Source organism: Lichenostomus cassidix, chromosome 2 (assembly GCF_008360975.1).
Source record: "Lichenostomus cassidix isolate B80296 chromosome 2, HeHo_3.0, whole genome shotgun sequence".
NCBI classification, from domain to species: Eukaryota; Metazoa; Chordata; class Aves; order Passeriformes; family Meliphagidae; genus Lichenostomus; species Lichenostomus cassidix.
In genome coordinates this window covers 38,607,144-38,623,341 of record NC_139482.1, presented here as the reverse complement: position 1 = coordinate 38,623,341, position 16,198 = coordinate 38,607,144, and the positions used below count along the sequence as shown (strand labels likewise).

The 16,198-nt window shown below is 40.7% G+C and overlaps 1 protein-coding gene and 1 long non-coding RNA gene across 3 annotated transcripts in view; one reads left to right on the top strand and one right to left on the bottom strand.

The window, feature by feature from the left end:
• The window catches only part of RARB (retinoic acid receptor beta), a 319,878-nt gene that overhangs the window by 90,244 nt on the left and 213,436 nt on the right, over positions 1 to 16,198 (bottom strand). Inside the window, exon 1 of one of the 2 annotated variants that reach the window (XM_085051135.1) lies at positions 202 to 938. The exons of the other annotated variant lie outside the window; for it this stretch is intronic. Within the exon in view, the coding sequence (XP_084907261.1) occupies positions 202 to 358 (157 nt within the window). The 5' untranslated portion in view covers positions 359 to 938. Of the gene's footprint in view, positions 1 to 201; positions 939 to 16,198 lie in introns of those variants that run through there. 2 annotated transcript variants of the gene reach the window in all.
• On the top strand, positions 956 to 14,460 carry LOC146441173 (uncharacterized). The gene is made up of 3 exons (XR_014849810.1): positions 956 to 2,153; positions 11,315 to 11,491; positions 12,898 to 14,460. It is a non-coding gene; the product is annotated as an uncharacterized LOC146441173 (long non-coding RNA).

Below are 16,198 nucleotides of genomic sequence, written 5' to 3'. Positions count from 1 at the left end.
TTCTTGCCAAAAGGAGGAAAAAAAGCTTGCAAACCACATTTTGCACAAAAACTCACCCCACCCCTCATTACCTCAGAGGTTAATTACAAGTCTTTCTTTTTTAAACACATGCAAGTAAATAAATAAATTAAATAACAACAACAATAATAATTATAATAATAGTAATTGCTTTAAAGTGGAAAAATAACAGTTGGGACCTACATTGAGCACTGTGCCGGTGTTGCCACTCTGTTTGTGCCAATCCACTGAAGCATGCTTTGAGAGCCTTCTCCTGGAGCATGCAGGAAGACGGACTCGCAGTGTAGAAATCCAGCATCTGAGCAGGGCTCACTGCTAGAACGTCCATACAGTCAAACATGATTCCCCCTGTACAGAATGCCTGCAAAAGTGCTTTCCTCTAGGTGTGGAGGAAAATGGCACATAAAAGTACACCCAACTCCATCAAACTCTGCCCCTTTTTTGGCACGTAGGCTGTTGGTCTTTTTCCCAGACCAGAATCATGAATTATGACAGACAACACAGCTAAAAGCCTGTAATTGATCCAAATGATCATTTACCATTTTCCAGGCTGCCCAGCCAATCCAGCAAGATGGGGGGATGCGAGCCGCCTTCCAAGTTTTAGCTACCATCAATTTCCCCCCAAAATTTCTTGAGAGTCAGTCCAGCTCGTGGGGCGCCCGCCGGGTGTGTGCCGCGTCCCACGCCGTGCCAATCGCCCACCTCCCCGGGATAAAACAGCTCCGGTGGAGGCTCGGGATCCCCCTCGGCCGTGAATAGATGCTTCTGCCTCTGAACAGCTCACTTCCTACTACTTGTGTCACAGGGAATGAAAGATTGAATTGCCTAATATATGCGAGTGAACTTTCCGTGAACCCTTCCCAGGCTGCTAACCTTCAAATGACCCAAGCGGTCTGACATCACCAGCTCCCAGGATTCTCACACGCCTTCACAACTCCCAGCAGCCCTGCAAAAAAGCCAGGCAGGCGGGCGGGCGGGCAGGCAAAGGCGAGCCCCAGCCCTGCCGGAGTCGCCCCGCGGCCGCCGAGCGGGAGGGTGCGGACGGGGAGCGCAACTTACAAAAAGATCCAAAATAATAAAGTAATTAAAAAAAAACAAAACCCAAACCAGCGGCAACCAAAAAAACCCACAACAACGAGGAGGAGGGGAAGGGGGTGGGAAGTAAAGCAGCGGCGTTTTCAGCGGTTGTAGGGAACGGAGAATTTGAAAATTGCAGCTCAATTTGCTGAAAGTTCTGTGCCCCCTCCCTCACACACACACATTCCTTTCCTCTCCGGAGAGGCCGCGAGAGAGGCGCAGGCGCTGCCGCTGTTCCGCAGCCAGCGACACGGGCTGCGCCCCAGCTGCGGGGCTGGCGGGCTGGGCTGCGAGCAGCCCCGTCCTGGCGCTGCCCCGGCACACGCCAGCAGGGACCCCGCTCAATGCCACCCGCGGGGACCCCGCTCAATACCACTCGCAGAGAGCAGGGCCGGTGCCAGCGCCGCTCCCAGCGGGGAATCGCAGCGGCCCGTCCCTCCTGGGCGGCGGGGCGGATGGCGGGGGGGCGGTCAGGCCCCATCTCTCCGCACCATCCACCCCTCACCCCGGCTCCTGTCCCCCAGCGCTCCCTGGCTTCTCCGATGGGTCAGCTATGGCACTGCCCGGGAGGGGCTGTCCCCAGCGCTGAGCTCGGGGCAGGAAGCAGCCACGCAGCCCCTCTTCGCCCTCGCCAGCCCCGCTGCCGCCGGGCCCTGCCTGTCTCTGATTAGCAGAGAGGGGCTGGGGCCGCTCGTGTGGGCCCGGAGGGGCTGTATCAGCTTTCAGAGGGCTAATGAGCCCCAGCTCCCCGGGAGGGGAGAAAGGCCACGAGCTAATCCATGGGGAACAGGACCCAGCCCATAGCGACCTCCCTGGGGCGGGCAGCCCCAGCCAAGCCTTCACAGCCACTCTGAAGGCAAGGGGCTGCTTCCACCCGCTAAGGTCTGTGCTAAACCACATTGCCGACAGTCCTCCCCCATGGCTGGAGTAGGTGTCAAAGCCTTCCCAAGTCTGTGGCCGCGATGCCACAGCCAGCCCGGTGTGGGCCCACGATGGCACAAGCGGCCCTGCAGGCCCACCACCTGCATGAAGGCAGCAGAGAGCTCGGTGTTTTTTAGGTAGGTAACTACCTTCTCCAAAATCTTGCTCACTGAGAAAGACTCCAGGGAGGCTTCCACCAGTCCTTATTCCTATGGACAATTTAAAAATTAAAAACATCAACCTGGAAATACTCCCTCCGCCCCAATGGAAAGGACACGAGCTCAATAACCACATGCATGGTTTCATTTTAAATGAATAAGCCAAGCCACCTCAGCCCCAGCAGAGTGAGCATCATCCAGGAGCAAGGCACACAGGAGCCTTGCTTCCCTGCTCCAAAGCAAGCTCGGGTGCAGAAACTAGAGAATGGAACACTTGATTATTGCCCATTTCTTGCAAAGCCCAAGATGGGAATTGGGCAGAGAGAGGCACGCTGAGCAGGCATGGCACACCACTGGCGACTGCAAAGAAATGCTGGAGAGAGACTCACCCTGGGACCTGCGCAGCCACTTTAATGGATGTGGTGTCCCCTCTCCACAAAAAGTCCTTTGATGAACCGAAAGCTCTCTGACAATGCCTGCAGATTGTATTAACAAAACTTTTCACACAGATTCAAGAATTTTAAAAAAACCCCAAACCACAAAACAAATCCCCCACACAGCACACGCACTTGTTCCCTGAAACTGATATACCCACATTGAAAACCAGAGGCAAACAAAAAGACCTGCTGCAATCTGGAAGCGAATCCTTTTGAAGAGATTAAAACAAAAGCTTTTCTTAGCTTCCTTCCCCTCAACGGGAGAGCTATAGTTGTCCCTGCAGCAGGCAGCCTCTCTTTCCCTCTTCCCTTCAGGCAAAAGAGTTACAAATGCTGGAGTTTAACAGTGTCTTTTTAAAGGACTTTTTAAGGACTTTCTCAGCCCTTTGGGGTGTCCTCCCCCAGCCTGAACTCCTGCAGCTGAAGAAGCCCCTGACACTCTCTAATCCAAAATTTATGCACAGCATACGCATACTGAAAAAGCCATCCTTCAGGGAAGGCTTGTTTAAACTATTTCAGCACGGCAAAACAGTGTTTGTTGCATTAAAATAGCCAAGTGGAAAAGTGGCTAAACTTTTTTTTTTTTTTTAATCTTGGCTGGCTACATTGCTACAATTTTGTTTGGAGTAGCAAAGCTGAATTAAAAGATAGTTATTTTCTAACCAGACAACACAGGACGCATGAGAAATTTGGAATACGTAATGTGTCGCCACAAAAATAACTGGAAAGGATGACACAAAACATAGTATGTCTTTTTCAGTCTCCAATTTAGGGAGAAAACAGCTTTTTGTGGAGACCGGGGCTCTTGAAACAGTTTAAGCTTATGCCAAGAAAAACATGTTGCCCATGTGAGTTAAAAGTAAACAAAATCAGACAAACAGAAATACAGTTATGTTTACCCCATTAGCAGTCTTATAATACCATATTAAAAAATAATACCTCTCTGTTGTACCTCAAAATGTAGAGTAGCAACTTCTGAAAGTAAATGTCAGGAACTGATGCTTAAGTGTGTATGAATTGAAAAAAGACTTCTTTTTTCTCACTGTATCAAAATGAGCCAGGTTGCTCATCATCATTTATTACAAATAATAGTTGCACTAATGCTTATATTTATTACTAAATGCACATGTAATTTAAAAATTCCTCAAATAGCCCAATGGTTTGCTCACACACTATTCTACAATACAGTAATCTATGCATCTCTTATTTCACTTTGAAGAAGCACAATACATGTTTTTCTTCAACAGAGTATCAGGAAAAGCTACATTCATAAAATGGGGGGTATTTTCTAATTTAGATCTGGACTAATCATAATTATTGTATAACTAATAGTCCTCTAGTTCAAATGTAATGAAATTTTAAGTATTGCCACATATTTTAAATGCTTACCCAGCACCCATAGAGGTGTGAGGAGGCAACAACTCTACAATATCTTTTACTTTGTCCATGCAAAGAAATTATGATTTCACATCAGTGCTTTAATCTGTTTTCTCTCAGACTGTGATAACAGAAACTTTATAATAAACATATTCTTAGCTATAAGTGAAATAGAAAGCACAAATTCAAGTCAGAAATCTATTTCCTCTGGTATTACTGTATATTTGTCAGTGTGACATAGCACATTTGAAACCCATAATCATAAAACAAAAATTTACAGCCAAGGTTTAGGGTCTACATCTGTTTCTCTGGTTTTTGTACTGCAATTACCCACTGGACAATTCAGAAAGCAGCATTATGAATCATGTACTGAACACATGGTTGTGCTGGTCACTTTTTCGTTAGTACAAGAGGCTGAGGATGTCATAATGTGCTTCACTGAGAGAGAGAGCATTAACTAGAATTAGGATGAGTGCACCAGGCTCTCTAATAAAAATGACTTTAGTAGAAGCAACAGAGTACTTCTGGAACACTACAGGCATATTTATAGCATGGAAAAATTAAGAAGTACATGCAAAAATTCTCCCAAACTAAGTACCTCAGGGGAAGCAGACTTTTTTTTTTCTTTTGCATTCATTTTACTATTAATCAAATGTAGCACTCTCTTGAAACAGTTTTGACAGCAGAGTAAATGGTTACTAGTGAATGATGTGTGTGTTTAAGCAGTGAAAGCAGAGACAAAGTGATGTTTTCTTCTACTCCCTAGGCAAGAGCTGACACTAAGCTTGCTGCCTCAGCTTTGATACTCACAGATTCCTTTGTGTCAGTTGCTGGGAGAATCACTGGCAGTTCACTAACCCTGCCTCACACACAGGGGCTTTGATTTTTACCTCTTCATTGACGATAGATGTTAATATGAAACAGTACTTGCCTGCCTTGGCAGGTTTTTTTTCCCCCAGTTTTCTTTTTCCCTCCCCCCAACTGGTGATACAAATCTGAAAAATCTGAAAACCTGAATTCCCCCTTCACTACCTGTAGTTTTTAGTGTTGAAGGATGTTTTCCTCATGTCTCAAGCACATGAATGATGTCAAAAGATTAGGAGGAAGAAACTCACTAGGTCACAAGAGAACGGCTGAATATTTAAAACTCTAAGGTAGTCCTAGGAAATGGTTATCAATTGTGAGCAAGAATTGCCCTGAAGAAAATAAAACAGTAAAATTACTGGCATGAAATGGCAAAAATGACATGGAAAAATATGAAATAAAGTGAAATTAAGTAAAAAAGGGGTTTCTTCAGTCTGCTATACACTACTATGCGCAGCTTGCAATGACCGAAACAGGAATTTGCACTAACAGGAAGAATTATTTCAGGCCTGAAATATAACAGCAACTGGCGAAAGACAATTCAGTGCAGAGCAGTATTTTATTTTAGATGGGAAAAACAGAGTTAGTCATCTCCAGACCCAGAACTCAGGCATGCAACCAGTCTGCGAATCACTTACTGATAAAGGCTTTTTGTCTGTTTTAATCAGTGGGTATGTATTTGTAAAGATGCCTTTAAAGCTGATTGCTTAACTTAAAGGCTATAAAAATAATTCATCTCCACAAACTTGAGCATACAACCATGTTTCTTAGAATCTGTACAATCCTTTGGCCTGGAGCCAGCGGAAGAGAACTGCCCTACATGATAAAACTGGAAGTGTATCTGGCTCAGCAATCCATTTCTAAGAGTGACTGCTACTAGATCTTTCTAAGGAAAATACAGGAACCCCTAGTGACTGGCGAAGTATAACTCACCCATAGGTCCTCTAGTAGCTTATTCTCTAACAGCAAATCACTTATGCATTAAAGCATGAGATTTAATATCCCTTCCAAATTTGGTTTTGGTAATAGCCCTGATATCCTAGATATTCATATATAGTCAACGTCTTTTTGGATTGTGATAAATTTGTAGCTCTGTGAGACAGAAGTAGATAGTAAGTTATTAGGCTTTGAGACAAAGAAGGATAACTTTAAAACAAACAAACAAGCACTGTAAAACTTATCTACGTTGCAAAAAAAGGAGAGACTGCACCTTTTTGAGGCCCCAAAGGCTGATGGCTACAAGCTCCTGAAAAATTGGCAAAGAGGCAATGACATCATATGCATGAAGAGGGGGTGACATGCATTTTTGGAGGATATAAAAAGAAAAAAACATTATTAGATTAAAAACTGGCTACATACTGAATCTATACTTGCTGTTTATGAGGATCCTGTGGTGCAAACACCACTGCTAAATGGCTGCCAGAAAAAAACAGAAGTGAGGAAAAAAAGGTTTGTTTCATTTTGTTTTCTTTTTAAATGACTAGAAACTGCTGTTTCAAGGTTTAGCCAAGAAAGAGATTTTTACTGCTAGCCTATAAATCCCTCAAAACATAGAATTATAATGGAAATGTTGAGGTAACTGGAGTGCCATGCATGGCACTGACACATTGCATTATATAATCCAGGGAGAATGAAGGTTGGGAGATCTATAAAATCTAAGTAGAATCAAGATGTATGAAAGAGCAGAAGAGCAAGTAGAAATGTTGAATATTAAACTGCAGAGAATACTACTTCTAACAGTAAAGTTTCCTATAGGCTGAATATGCTTATGGTTGGCTGAAGGTGAAAGAACACAGAGCTCCATTAAAACTAAAACAGAAATTCAAAGAGGCTGTTCAAATAACTACTTTTTTTCTGCCTTTTTTAAGGAGGTAGAAAAAAGAAAGTTACCTAACAAAAGGATAGTATTTCCTGATTTTCTGATATCTTGAAAGGTATCTTAGAAAGTATAAATAAATAATGCTAGGACATGCAGAATAAATGGGAGTTCCAAACATAGGCAACTTATAACTAATAACCCTAGTTGTAACCAGAATCAGAACATAAATTGGTACAACTGTACTTCTACAGGTACACTAATACCAGCTTAAACTCTTGGTGAAGTTAGCCCTGATGGCTTTCTTCCAGGAAAAGACCAAAGTTAGCAAGCAGTAAATGGAACTCCAGCTCAATACATATATATATATATCTTAACAAAGACTAAACCTTACCTAAGCCCTTTTAATTTGAGACAAACTTGAGCAGCATTTAAGGATTGTGTTCTTGCACTGCTGACAAGGACAACCCATACAGAGGGATCCCAGAGGCCTGAGATAGCTGAAACACACTTGAGCGGAGCTCTGGTCACATGAAGCCCAATGCAGGTTGGACTGCATTATGCCATAAGTGTAAACTACAATAGATCTATGCACGGCAGCTTGACATGTATTCGTGACAATCCAGTTGCCACTTAGCTAGTTCCCAAACCTACATCAAACACTGAAAGAACACTCCAGTATCCTATCTGTGGGCATCTTAGAAAGCAAACTGAAGGGGTGACTAGAAAACGTGTTGGCATAGCTACCTGGCTAGCAGGGGTAATGACAACAATGACAATGTGGTGACATTGCCTGAAATCTGCTGGTAATGATGGTCATCATGCCAACACCTCCGCTCTGCCTGCTGCCCTAATGCACTTTACATTCACACGTTTGTTTCTGTCATGTAGATGTGCTTTCTGTTTCAGCAAGCATAGATTCTTGCTACAAATGAGATAGAATTACCCAGAAACTGAGGTATATATTTTGCAAATTGTTGTCTGGTTTCTTTTGTAGAACATGTGCCATCAATAATGTGTGAATTAACTGAGGGCACATGTCCTCTGAGGGGCATTGTTATCACTGTAACTTTATTGATGTAACCTGAAAAGTAAACTTTACTAATGGGGTCAGTTTTACAAGCACACCGGTTATCATAGTGTAACTACTGTTGAGCAGGTAAGGGATTCTGTATATTCCTTTTATACTACAGTAACTGTCCATGACTGGGCTGTTACAGGTAGCACTCTCTCAAAAAGGAACAATTGCCTTCTCACCATACATTGGTATACCACTGTAACATTCAAACATAAATGAGAACTCAGGAAAGGTCAGGCTGGCCTGAACCTCATTTGCATTCAAAACAACCAGTGGCACCATCAATGACGTTCAGTCTGAAATGCTCACAAGATGTTTCCTGGTTTTCAAACTCTATTAGAATATACTTATCAAATTGTTCTCTGGTGCATTCCTCAAATTCTACTTGACTTCTGCAATTTAAGCCAACAAAGAAAAATTTGCATGGTCTCAAGCTGCTTCACTATGCTAGTCCCACATGATTGCAGAGATGTGCAAATTCCCATAGCCCTGGTCTGCAAGACTCCCATATTGAGCCACAGAAGGGATCAAATGTCTACACATATTATGTCCATGTCAGGGAATCACAACTGACATGCATGCTTTAATCCAAGAGGATTTACAGAGCTGGGGTGTGGTTAGAAATAGTGGTGGTGAACAGCCCCAGGGTTTGGGCACTATCATGGATTTTTTTTCTCTTTTGGACCTTTAGTGCCAAATGTAGTGGAGGACATGTAAGATGGTCTCTAAGCATGTGGTGGTCCCTCAGCATATCAGACTTGACAGATCTATAAAACTATCAATTTGATTTTGCAAAAACCAGACCAAAACTCTTCATCTGGGTTCATTTGAGCCTTCTTCTGACTGAACAATTCTGCACAAATCGTGTCACCACACTGAAAAAATATGTCTTTCAATCCATTCCCAGTTTTGGGCAAGCATCCTCAAGAATAGGCTTCTCATTCATAGGACACTAATCTTCCATGTATTGTTATCAGACTGTTAGAAAAACAGACTTAGTCAACTTCATTTGGAGACATGGGAAGAATGTGTGCAAGGATATTCTATCCTTTGACAAATGGCTTTGAGATCTCACCCCTACTGCATCCATCCATTCTGTCTTTGGCATGAAATATGCCAAAGGATACACCTTTGAAGAAAACAGTTGCAACCAAGCTCTTTCAAGGAATTATTAAGATCGATGGATGGGTAAAGCAAGCCTGAATCTATAGAAAGTTTAGTAACAAGAACAAGGCATGTGCATATTCTCCTTAAAAAGTACAGCAAGTTATTATCTACAATCAGATCTTAAATAACATGTTGGTGAATATATGTTAAGTAAAGCCTTAAAAAAGTTAAAGGTCCACCTGCTGGACTGTTAAATTTTTCTAAAAATTCTTAGGTTTTTTTTTCTTTTTTAAAAACAGACTTTCTAAGAGTAGAAGTGCACACTACTGATACTAAAGCCTATTATGCTAGCTGAACAATGCAGGAACATTATGTCACTCAGAGGTAGGACTTCACAAGTATGCAAGAAAGGCTAAGAGCTTTGCCAACACAAATTATCAGACAGAACCTCACTGGAAAAAATGAGGCACAAAGATCTAAGTGAAGTGTAAAACTTACTGAGACTTGAATGACATGTTGACAGATACCACTCCACTCTCTTGCTTCCTATCAGAACCCAACAGCCAAAGCAGAGATTCCTAGGCAGTGTTTTTACAGGCTAGGCTTAGTCTCTCCCTCATCTTATCAGTAGCCTTCAAAGGGACTGTGGGTGGATCTCCTCCAGGAAAAAAAGAAAAAAAAACCCCAAACCAACAGAAAAATCCTCAGAAGTGCCACCTCTTCTACACAAATACATTGGCGCAACCACAGAGGCTTTACTTGAGCTGAGAAAACACACCTGGCTCTTCTAAAGGAGAAATAAAAGAATTTGTGCTTCAGCCCTCAAGCCTTGAGTGGCCTTAGAGAAGAGGAATAGCTAAGAAGAGAGTCTAATCAGGATGCAGCAAAAATCAATACTAGCTTCTTGAAATGCCTTAGGTGGGAAGGAACAGTTTAAGGTTGAGACATTTTTCTAGTCTTTCTGCACAAGAAAATGTGCTGAAGACTGAGTGCACAGGTGAGAACACAAAGGTAAGAGAAGGCTTTCAGGAGGACTACAAGCAATCCAAAGAGGAGGACTAAAAGCAATCCAAAGCATGTTCTACCCTGAAGTTCTTTGGGAAATCTTATCTTTTAAAAGTTTCCTAATTTTGGTGCATGAGAGATCTTTCTACACACCACTCAAAGTTGTCCAAAGGAACATTTTCAGGGATAAAAGTACACCATTGTACTGTTATTTTCTGACTTTGGTGTGGAATACAATTATTTAAGACTCAGTGGGAGAGTATGAAAGGAGCAGGAGTGTAATTCCAGTTCAGGAAAAACTCCAATAACTGACAACAAGTAAGAAACACAAGATAGATGCATTGTATTGTAGGGTTGAGTCCCATTGGCTGGAAACCCTGACTCTCCCAGCAGGACTCAGTTACATAGCAACTCCTGAGGGCAGATTAACCCTTTCCCAGTTAACATACCTGAAATTGTTTAAGAGACCTTTTCCTTCGCCTGCTACAGAATAATTTCATATGTTTGCAAAAATGGTTTGGAAAAAATGAGTCAAATGCTACCAGGGTAAAAGCAAAGCTATCTGACTCACCACAGGATATTGATGGTACAAGGAACAGAGAAGGCAGAGAGTTCACATGAGTTTAAATTATATTTTGCATCATCTGGTGTTGTGACATATGTAAAACACAAAATGTATTTCTCATAAAATAGTTCATGCTTAGTCTGTAGGGATTCTATCCAGACTGCATTTATCAAGTACCAATGGTCCCTTTCACCCAGATTCTGCCCACCCACTGACTTCTGTCCAGATAATTACTGGAGCATCAGAGTCCTCAGCTGGCATAGATAGTACTTAATTAATCTAAAAGAGAATTTTTCACAATCAGAGAATAAGTTGCTTTTATTCAAAATTGTACAGGTTGATTATTATAAATTCTTAAATAACTCCTGCAAATCTTCTAATTGCTGGCATCAAGTAATTTGATGAATTTGGGAATCTCTATTTATTTCATCACAGCAATTTCCCTATTTTGTTTTTAGAACTGCATTACACTTCTGTGTATACACATCAAATGTAAGCACAAATACTATATACAATTAGCATAGTATTGTTCATGTTCTTCTGGTTATCAGAAATAACAAAGATCGAATAGAAAAAAGCTAAATCTAAGACAAAGACTCCTAAAGTTCTCTATTTTTAAAATGTTAGAATTCAGTTAGTTTTCTCCCTTGTAAGAGAGCGAGATGGTCCCTGGGGACCAGGAAGGGCACATGTCCTCACTCAGGGCGTCCCTGCCATGGTGACACTTCACTGCTGTGAGCCACGGCTGCGCACTGTTAGGAAAAAGGAGCTCCTAAGTTTCCAGAGGAGAAAATAAGAGATCAGGCTGATGTGATATTACACTTACTTTTGACTGTCTTCTGGTCACACTAAGTGAGATCTGTCTATTTCCTCTTTTCCTTCTTTTTACAGGCAAAATTGGACTCATGGTAGAACAGGCATTAAACAGTGCTTGGAAAGGCTTGAAAAGGCATCACCAGTGATGCTGCCAATTTCAGACAAGCAGAGCAAGACTATACCTTTCCTTTCCTCTGTAAGACCCAAGGACACTCTCAGCTGAAAGTGCAGAGGAGAAAAGCCTTGAACCACGTAATTTTCTGCTCCTCTTCCCCCACCCACCATTCTCAGACATGGACACAGCAGGTCCTGTAACACACACCTCCCACCAACACCTCTTCTTGAAGTAAAATCACTGCTCAGTAGCAGCTCCTCAGTTCCCATTCACACCAGTCAGAAGAAGCCACAATCTTGTTAAAGTTTCCTTTTTTTCTTAGTTGCTTAAAAAAACAGGTAATCTTTGTGTCTTACTGAAAGTACTATCTACATGTTTAAGATATACCTTGCTTTTCTAAACATTTCACACTCTAAAAGTTCATCTGCATTTTATTTCTACTGTTCTCATAAATCACTTGCAAATCCAGATGGGATAGAAACATATAATTTAAAATTCTATTTATTATTTAATTTGGCTTCTTGTATGGTATCTTGAAAACTCATCTTGAATTATTTAGCTGCTGACTTTCATAAAACTAGGAGTATCAATATAGTGGGTGGGAGATTAGTACAAGCAGAGGTACTTCAGAAATATTTTGTGATCTGAAAATTAATTAGGAAGAATCAATTTAATTTCTTATTATGGAATTTTTTAAAAAGTTCATATTTTGCTATCATTACTCACCTAAAACTATCACTGACGCCAGTGCAAATGTAGCCTCTAAAAGGGTAAAACCTGAAGGACCAAGTTCAATACACTTATGTTTTGTTGAAAGTACCTTTTCATATAAACGCCAACACACACCTATCAAATATTTGTGTTCTTCATTAAACTAATGCCTTCCTGCACCATAAACAAGATGGTGCAAACTATAGGTGTATTCCCATGTCCTCCTACTAAGGTAGGCGATATCAAAATAAATTTGCAACCATATCATTATATCAATCTCCAGTATTACTGCATCAGTACTATAACCATAATTAACTAGCTGCAGGTCAAATTTCTAATAAATCTTTAGAAATTAAATGTATAATTTGTCAAAACCACATGTCTTCATAAATTGATTATTCAGAATTTAGAAGCTTTTTAATTAGGAAGAAATTTATGCAATACCATGTGTAATAATTACGAATCAGCTCTTCTGTGATATTTTTGTACATCAGCAAAAATTAAAACATTGGAAAACATTACCAGGTCATTGCAGTATTTCAATGTCAAAAGAAACACATAGTTTAAATGTAGAGGTTAAAGACATTTTCCCGTATCTTTTACATCTTATATAGCTTTATGATCTCAGAACTGGAATCATTAACCGAATACAAAATCAATGAGAAAAAGATCTAATCTGACCATTTTCAAGCACAGAGTCACTAAAAATGATTTATGCCACTGCAACACTTTTTTCCATGGTTCTACAGTTTTACAAAACAGCATATATTCTAAGTCAAACTTCCATTTTATGCTACACTAAACAGTATTTTGCCTCTCTCATCCTTTGCAGTTAAAATTCTGAAAGAGTTTAAAAACATCACCTTTGTAACAAGCGTCAAGATGAGGAGTACGACCCTGGCTGCCAAACAGAAAACTAGAGAAAAAGAAAGTTAAGTGATATTCGTTCATGGCACACAAGAAGCAAAAATTGTACCCCAGCTCCCCTGCTCTCCCCTCCCATGCTTTCACCATGGGTCTATTCAAACTCTGCACCCCCACAAGGGCTCTGGGTACTTCTATCAACATTTCATAGGAGAAGATTTTTTTTGACAGAGAACACAAAAGCTGCTTTGTGTGAAGTCTGGACACTTTTTTTCTACCTAATAAAAACATGAATAGAAGTGGGACCTCAGCAAGCATATGGCAGAAAGTCTGGACTAACTGAAAAAAAGGGGCCTAGAAGAGTTTGCTCTCTGTCATTCCCCACCATGTTTACTGTTGAATGTATATGGTGTAAATAAGGAATATGCAGAGGGGGCTATAATGGAACATTGTTTATGTGCACATCCTGGCAAATGCATATACAGGACGGAGACTATTTCCAAGCAGAACATAAACACAAAAGGGGAGTGATGACAAACAAGTATTCCAAGGCAAGAAAAATGTTATTCCATATACAAACCAAACAAACTAAAGTGGTTTCTCCCCTGCTAGGATCCAACTGGCAGCTCTCAGCTGCACACACTATGTAGCTGTTAAAGAAATGAGAGACATTCCAGGCTTACTGGTTGGCTTTCTTTTTCTTAAGAGACCTTATTATGCTCCCAATATTAAGAAGAAAAACACAGTTAATATTTTATTTTACTCTCTTGCAAAAACACAACAAAACAAAACGGCCCTTTCTTTCGGCCTGAATAAGAGCTGGGGAGATAGAGCTGATGCCAAGAAAACACCGTAGGGAATTAAGTCACAGCTTTTCTATTTCGAGTTCCCCTTGAAAGATACAGAGATGGTTCTTTCTTCTGCAGGTCTCTCTGACAAACCTATTACACGGCTTTAGCAAGTGACACCAGTGTGACAATAACTTAGAGGTTTCATGCTCCTGGCAGAATTTTTTTTTTCCTTTTAATCATTATTCATAAAAAGGAAAAGGGTTTAGAAAACCTGAGTTCCTGCAATTTCGAGATAGCAAACCAGGGGATGAACCTTTTTTTTGTGTGCTTACTTCTGGAGAGCAGAGTATCGTGCTTTGACAGCTGCTGTGTAAATAAATGGGTGTAATTTTATTCCTTTAAAACTAACTTCAAACCATATCCAACTAAAGGAGGAAGAAAAGATGACAAGTACGAAAACAGAAAGTAGAGTGACAAGAAGAACCACAGAAAGCCAACTGATAAAGCAGGGCCTTTTAAATAATTAATAGGCTTTTTTAGGATATTAGACACTAGAAGCTAGCAGCTTTAGTAGGGGATCATAGGAAGTCCGGAACAAAAATATTTTGTGATGTCCTTCACAGAAATGAAGAGCCAGCCTGTGATAGACTATTCTAAGATACTCAGAGCGTGGCTCACTTTCTCCAAAGCTCTTGATACAGACTCAACAAAAATGAAATACAAGTGCAGAACAGGGACCTGCACCTCACCAAATTTCTGCTAGTCTGTCAAAACCTGGATGTAAATGTCCCATGAAGTCTTGGATGAAGACTGCCTTTATGAAGTCTTGGAACTTGGGTGCATCACTCATTGGGAAGTGATAGAGCCTGCACTGGGAATACTTGCAGCACCTTTACAATATATAGACAGTCCTTTATGGAATCACATTATTCATTGATTTTCCTTTTTTCATGGATCCCTTCCATTATAGAAGACCAAAAGAGCCCTCACAAAGCCTCTTGCTGGTGACTAGTTTAACATTAATAATTTTCAATTAACACCATACTTTAGAATCCAAAGGAGGCTTATTTAATTGTATTTTTTTAAATTACCCTTGAACACACATGCACCTCATCCCAACATGACCTCACACACTCCCACTGCTTGGGTTTCTGTTCAGCCACTTGCAGACTTGTACAGAGCCTTCGCTGTGCTTCATGAAATAACACATTTCTCATAATTACTCTTGGCTGCACGGACCACTTACACGGTGACAGGGAGGGTGCACACCAATGCCAAGCACAAGCTCACATGCTCTTTCCTCATTACAGAAGGTATTTCTGATGGCTGAATACCTTCTGCGTATTAGAGCTGTTGGCTGTATGAAGAGAAGTTTTTTGGGATGTATGTTACACTGGGCAACCATACGGCAGAGAGGAGGATCTGTGATGGCTGCTGTAAAGCTGAGTCACAGTGGATGCTCTGATGATTTTAAATAAAATGGGTTTTAGTAAGACTCCACATCTTACCTCATACTCTTAAAGAAAGGTATTAAACGATAGGAAGAATATTAAAAAAATTGTGCCAAATGTATAAAATTCATAGTGAGATTTAAGGAATCTTTTTATCCTCTTCATCTAAGTTGCACCAGTTAAGCGAGCCACTCCATTTTCACCTGAGAGGTTTTCAGCTTTAAGGACTCAGAAGAATGGCCTACAAACATGACCAGACTGGCAGATTGAAAGGCTAGGAAACAAGGACAAGGAAGAAGTACTCTAAATTACTATCACTAAGCTTTTCAATTTGTATGTCAGTATTGTGATTTATTTTACATTTGTGGCTAGCAACACTGAGTAATTCAGATATGCTAAGGTGAATTCAGGACCTACAAAAGAGGCAACAAAGGTACTGAAAAGGTGTTGTGAAAACAGTCGGAGACCAGCTTTGTATTCCTTACTAACTGTTGTCCAAGCTGCGCAATCTTATACATCGTTGTTTTCTAGACAACTACATAAAAACTAGTATTCTTTATATACTCCTCCCATCCTCCCTTTAAATTAAAATTGAGTTGTTATTTTAACCCTACTCAAGTATGTAATATAGTGATGATTGTAAATCTTTATGATCACAAAATCCCTTTGATCTATCCCTCAGTTTACTAGCTTTAACAAACATAATCCTAAAAACAATACAGAGGAAGATCTCCCAGGCCTTCAAATAGTGAAGAGGGAGCAGGGAATAACTATGTAAGTAAAGCTACAGCTTCAGGGCTCATGACTTTCCTGTTGGGAGGCTTTCTGAATGCTGTTAATAAGGTCCTGCCAGTGGAACCAGAAGAATATCTTCATAAAAAAAGGCCTTCAGTGTGGGAAGATAAAATTTTCCAGAAAATTTTTAATAAAAAGCTAATAGATGTGGGACCTGATCTTTTAACAATAGACATCAGTATGTCTAAATACATAGAAAAACATTAATATTATTAAAGGTGGCAAGTCCATC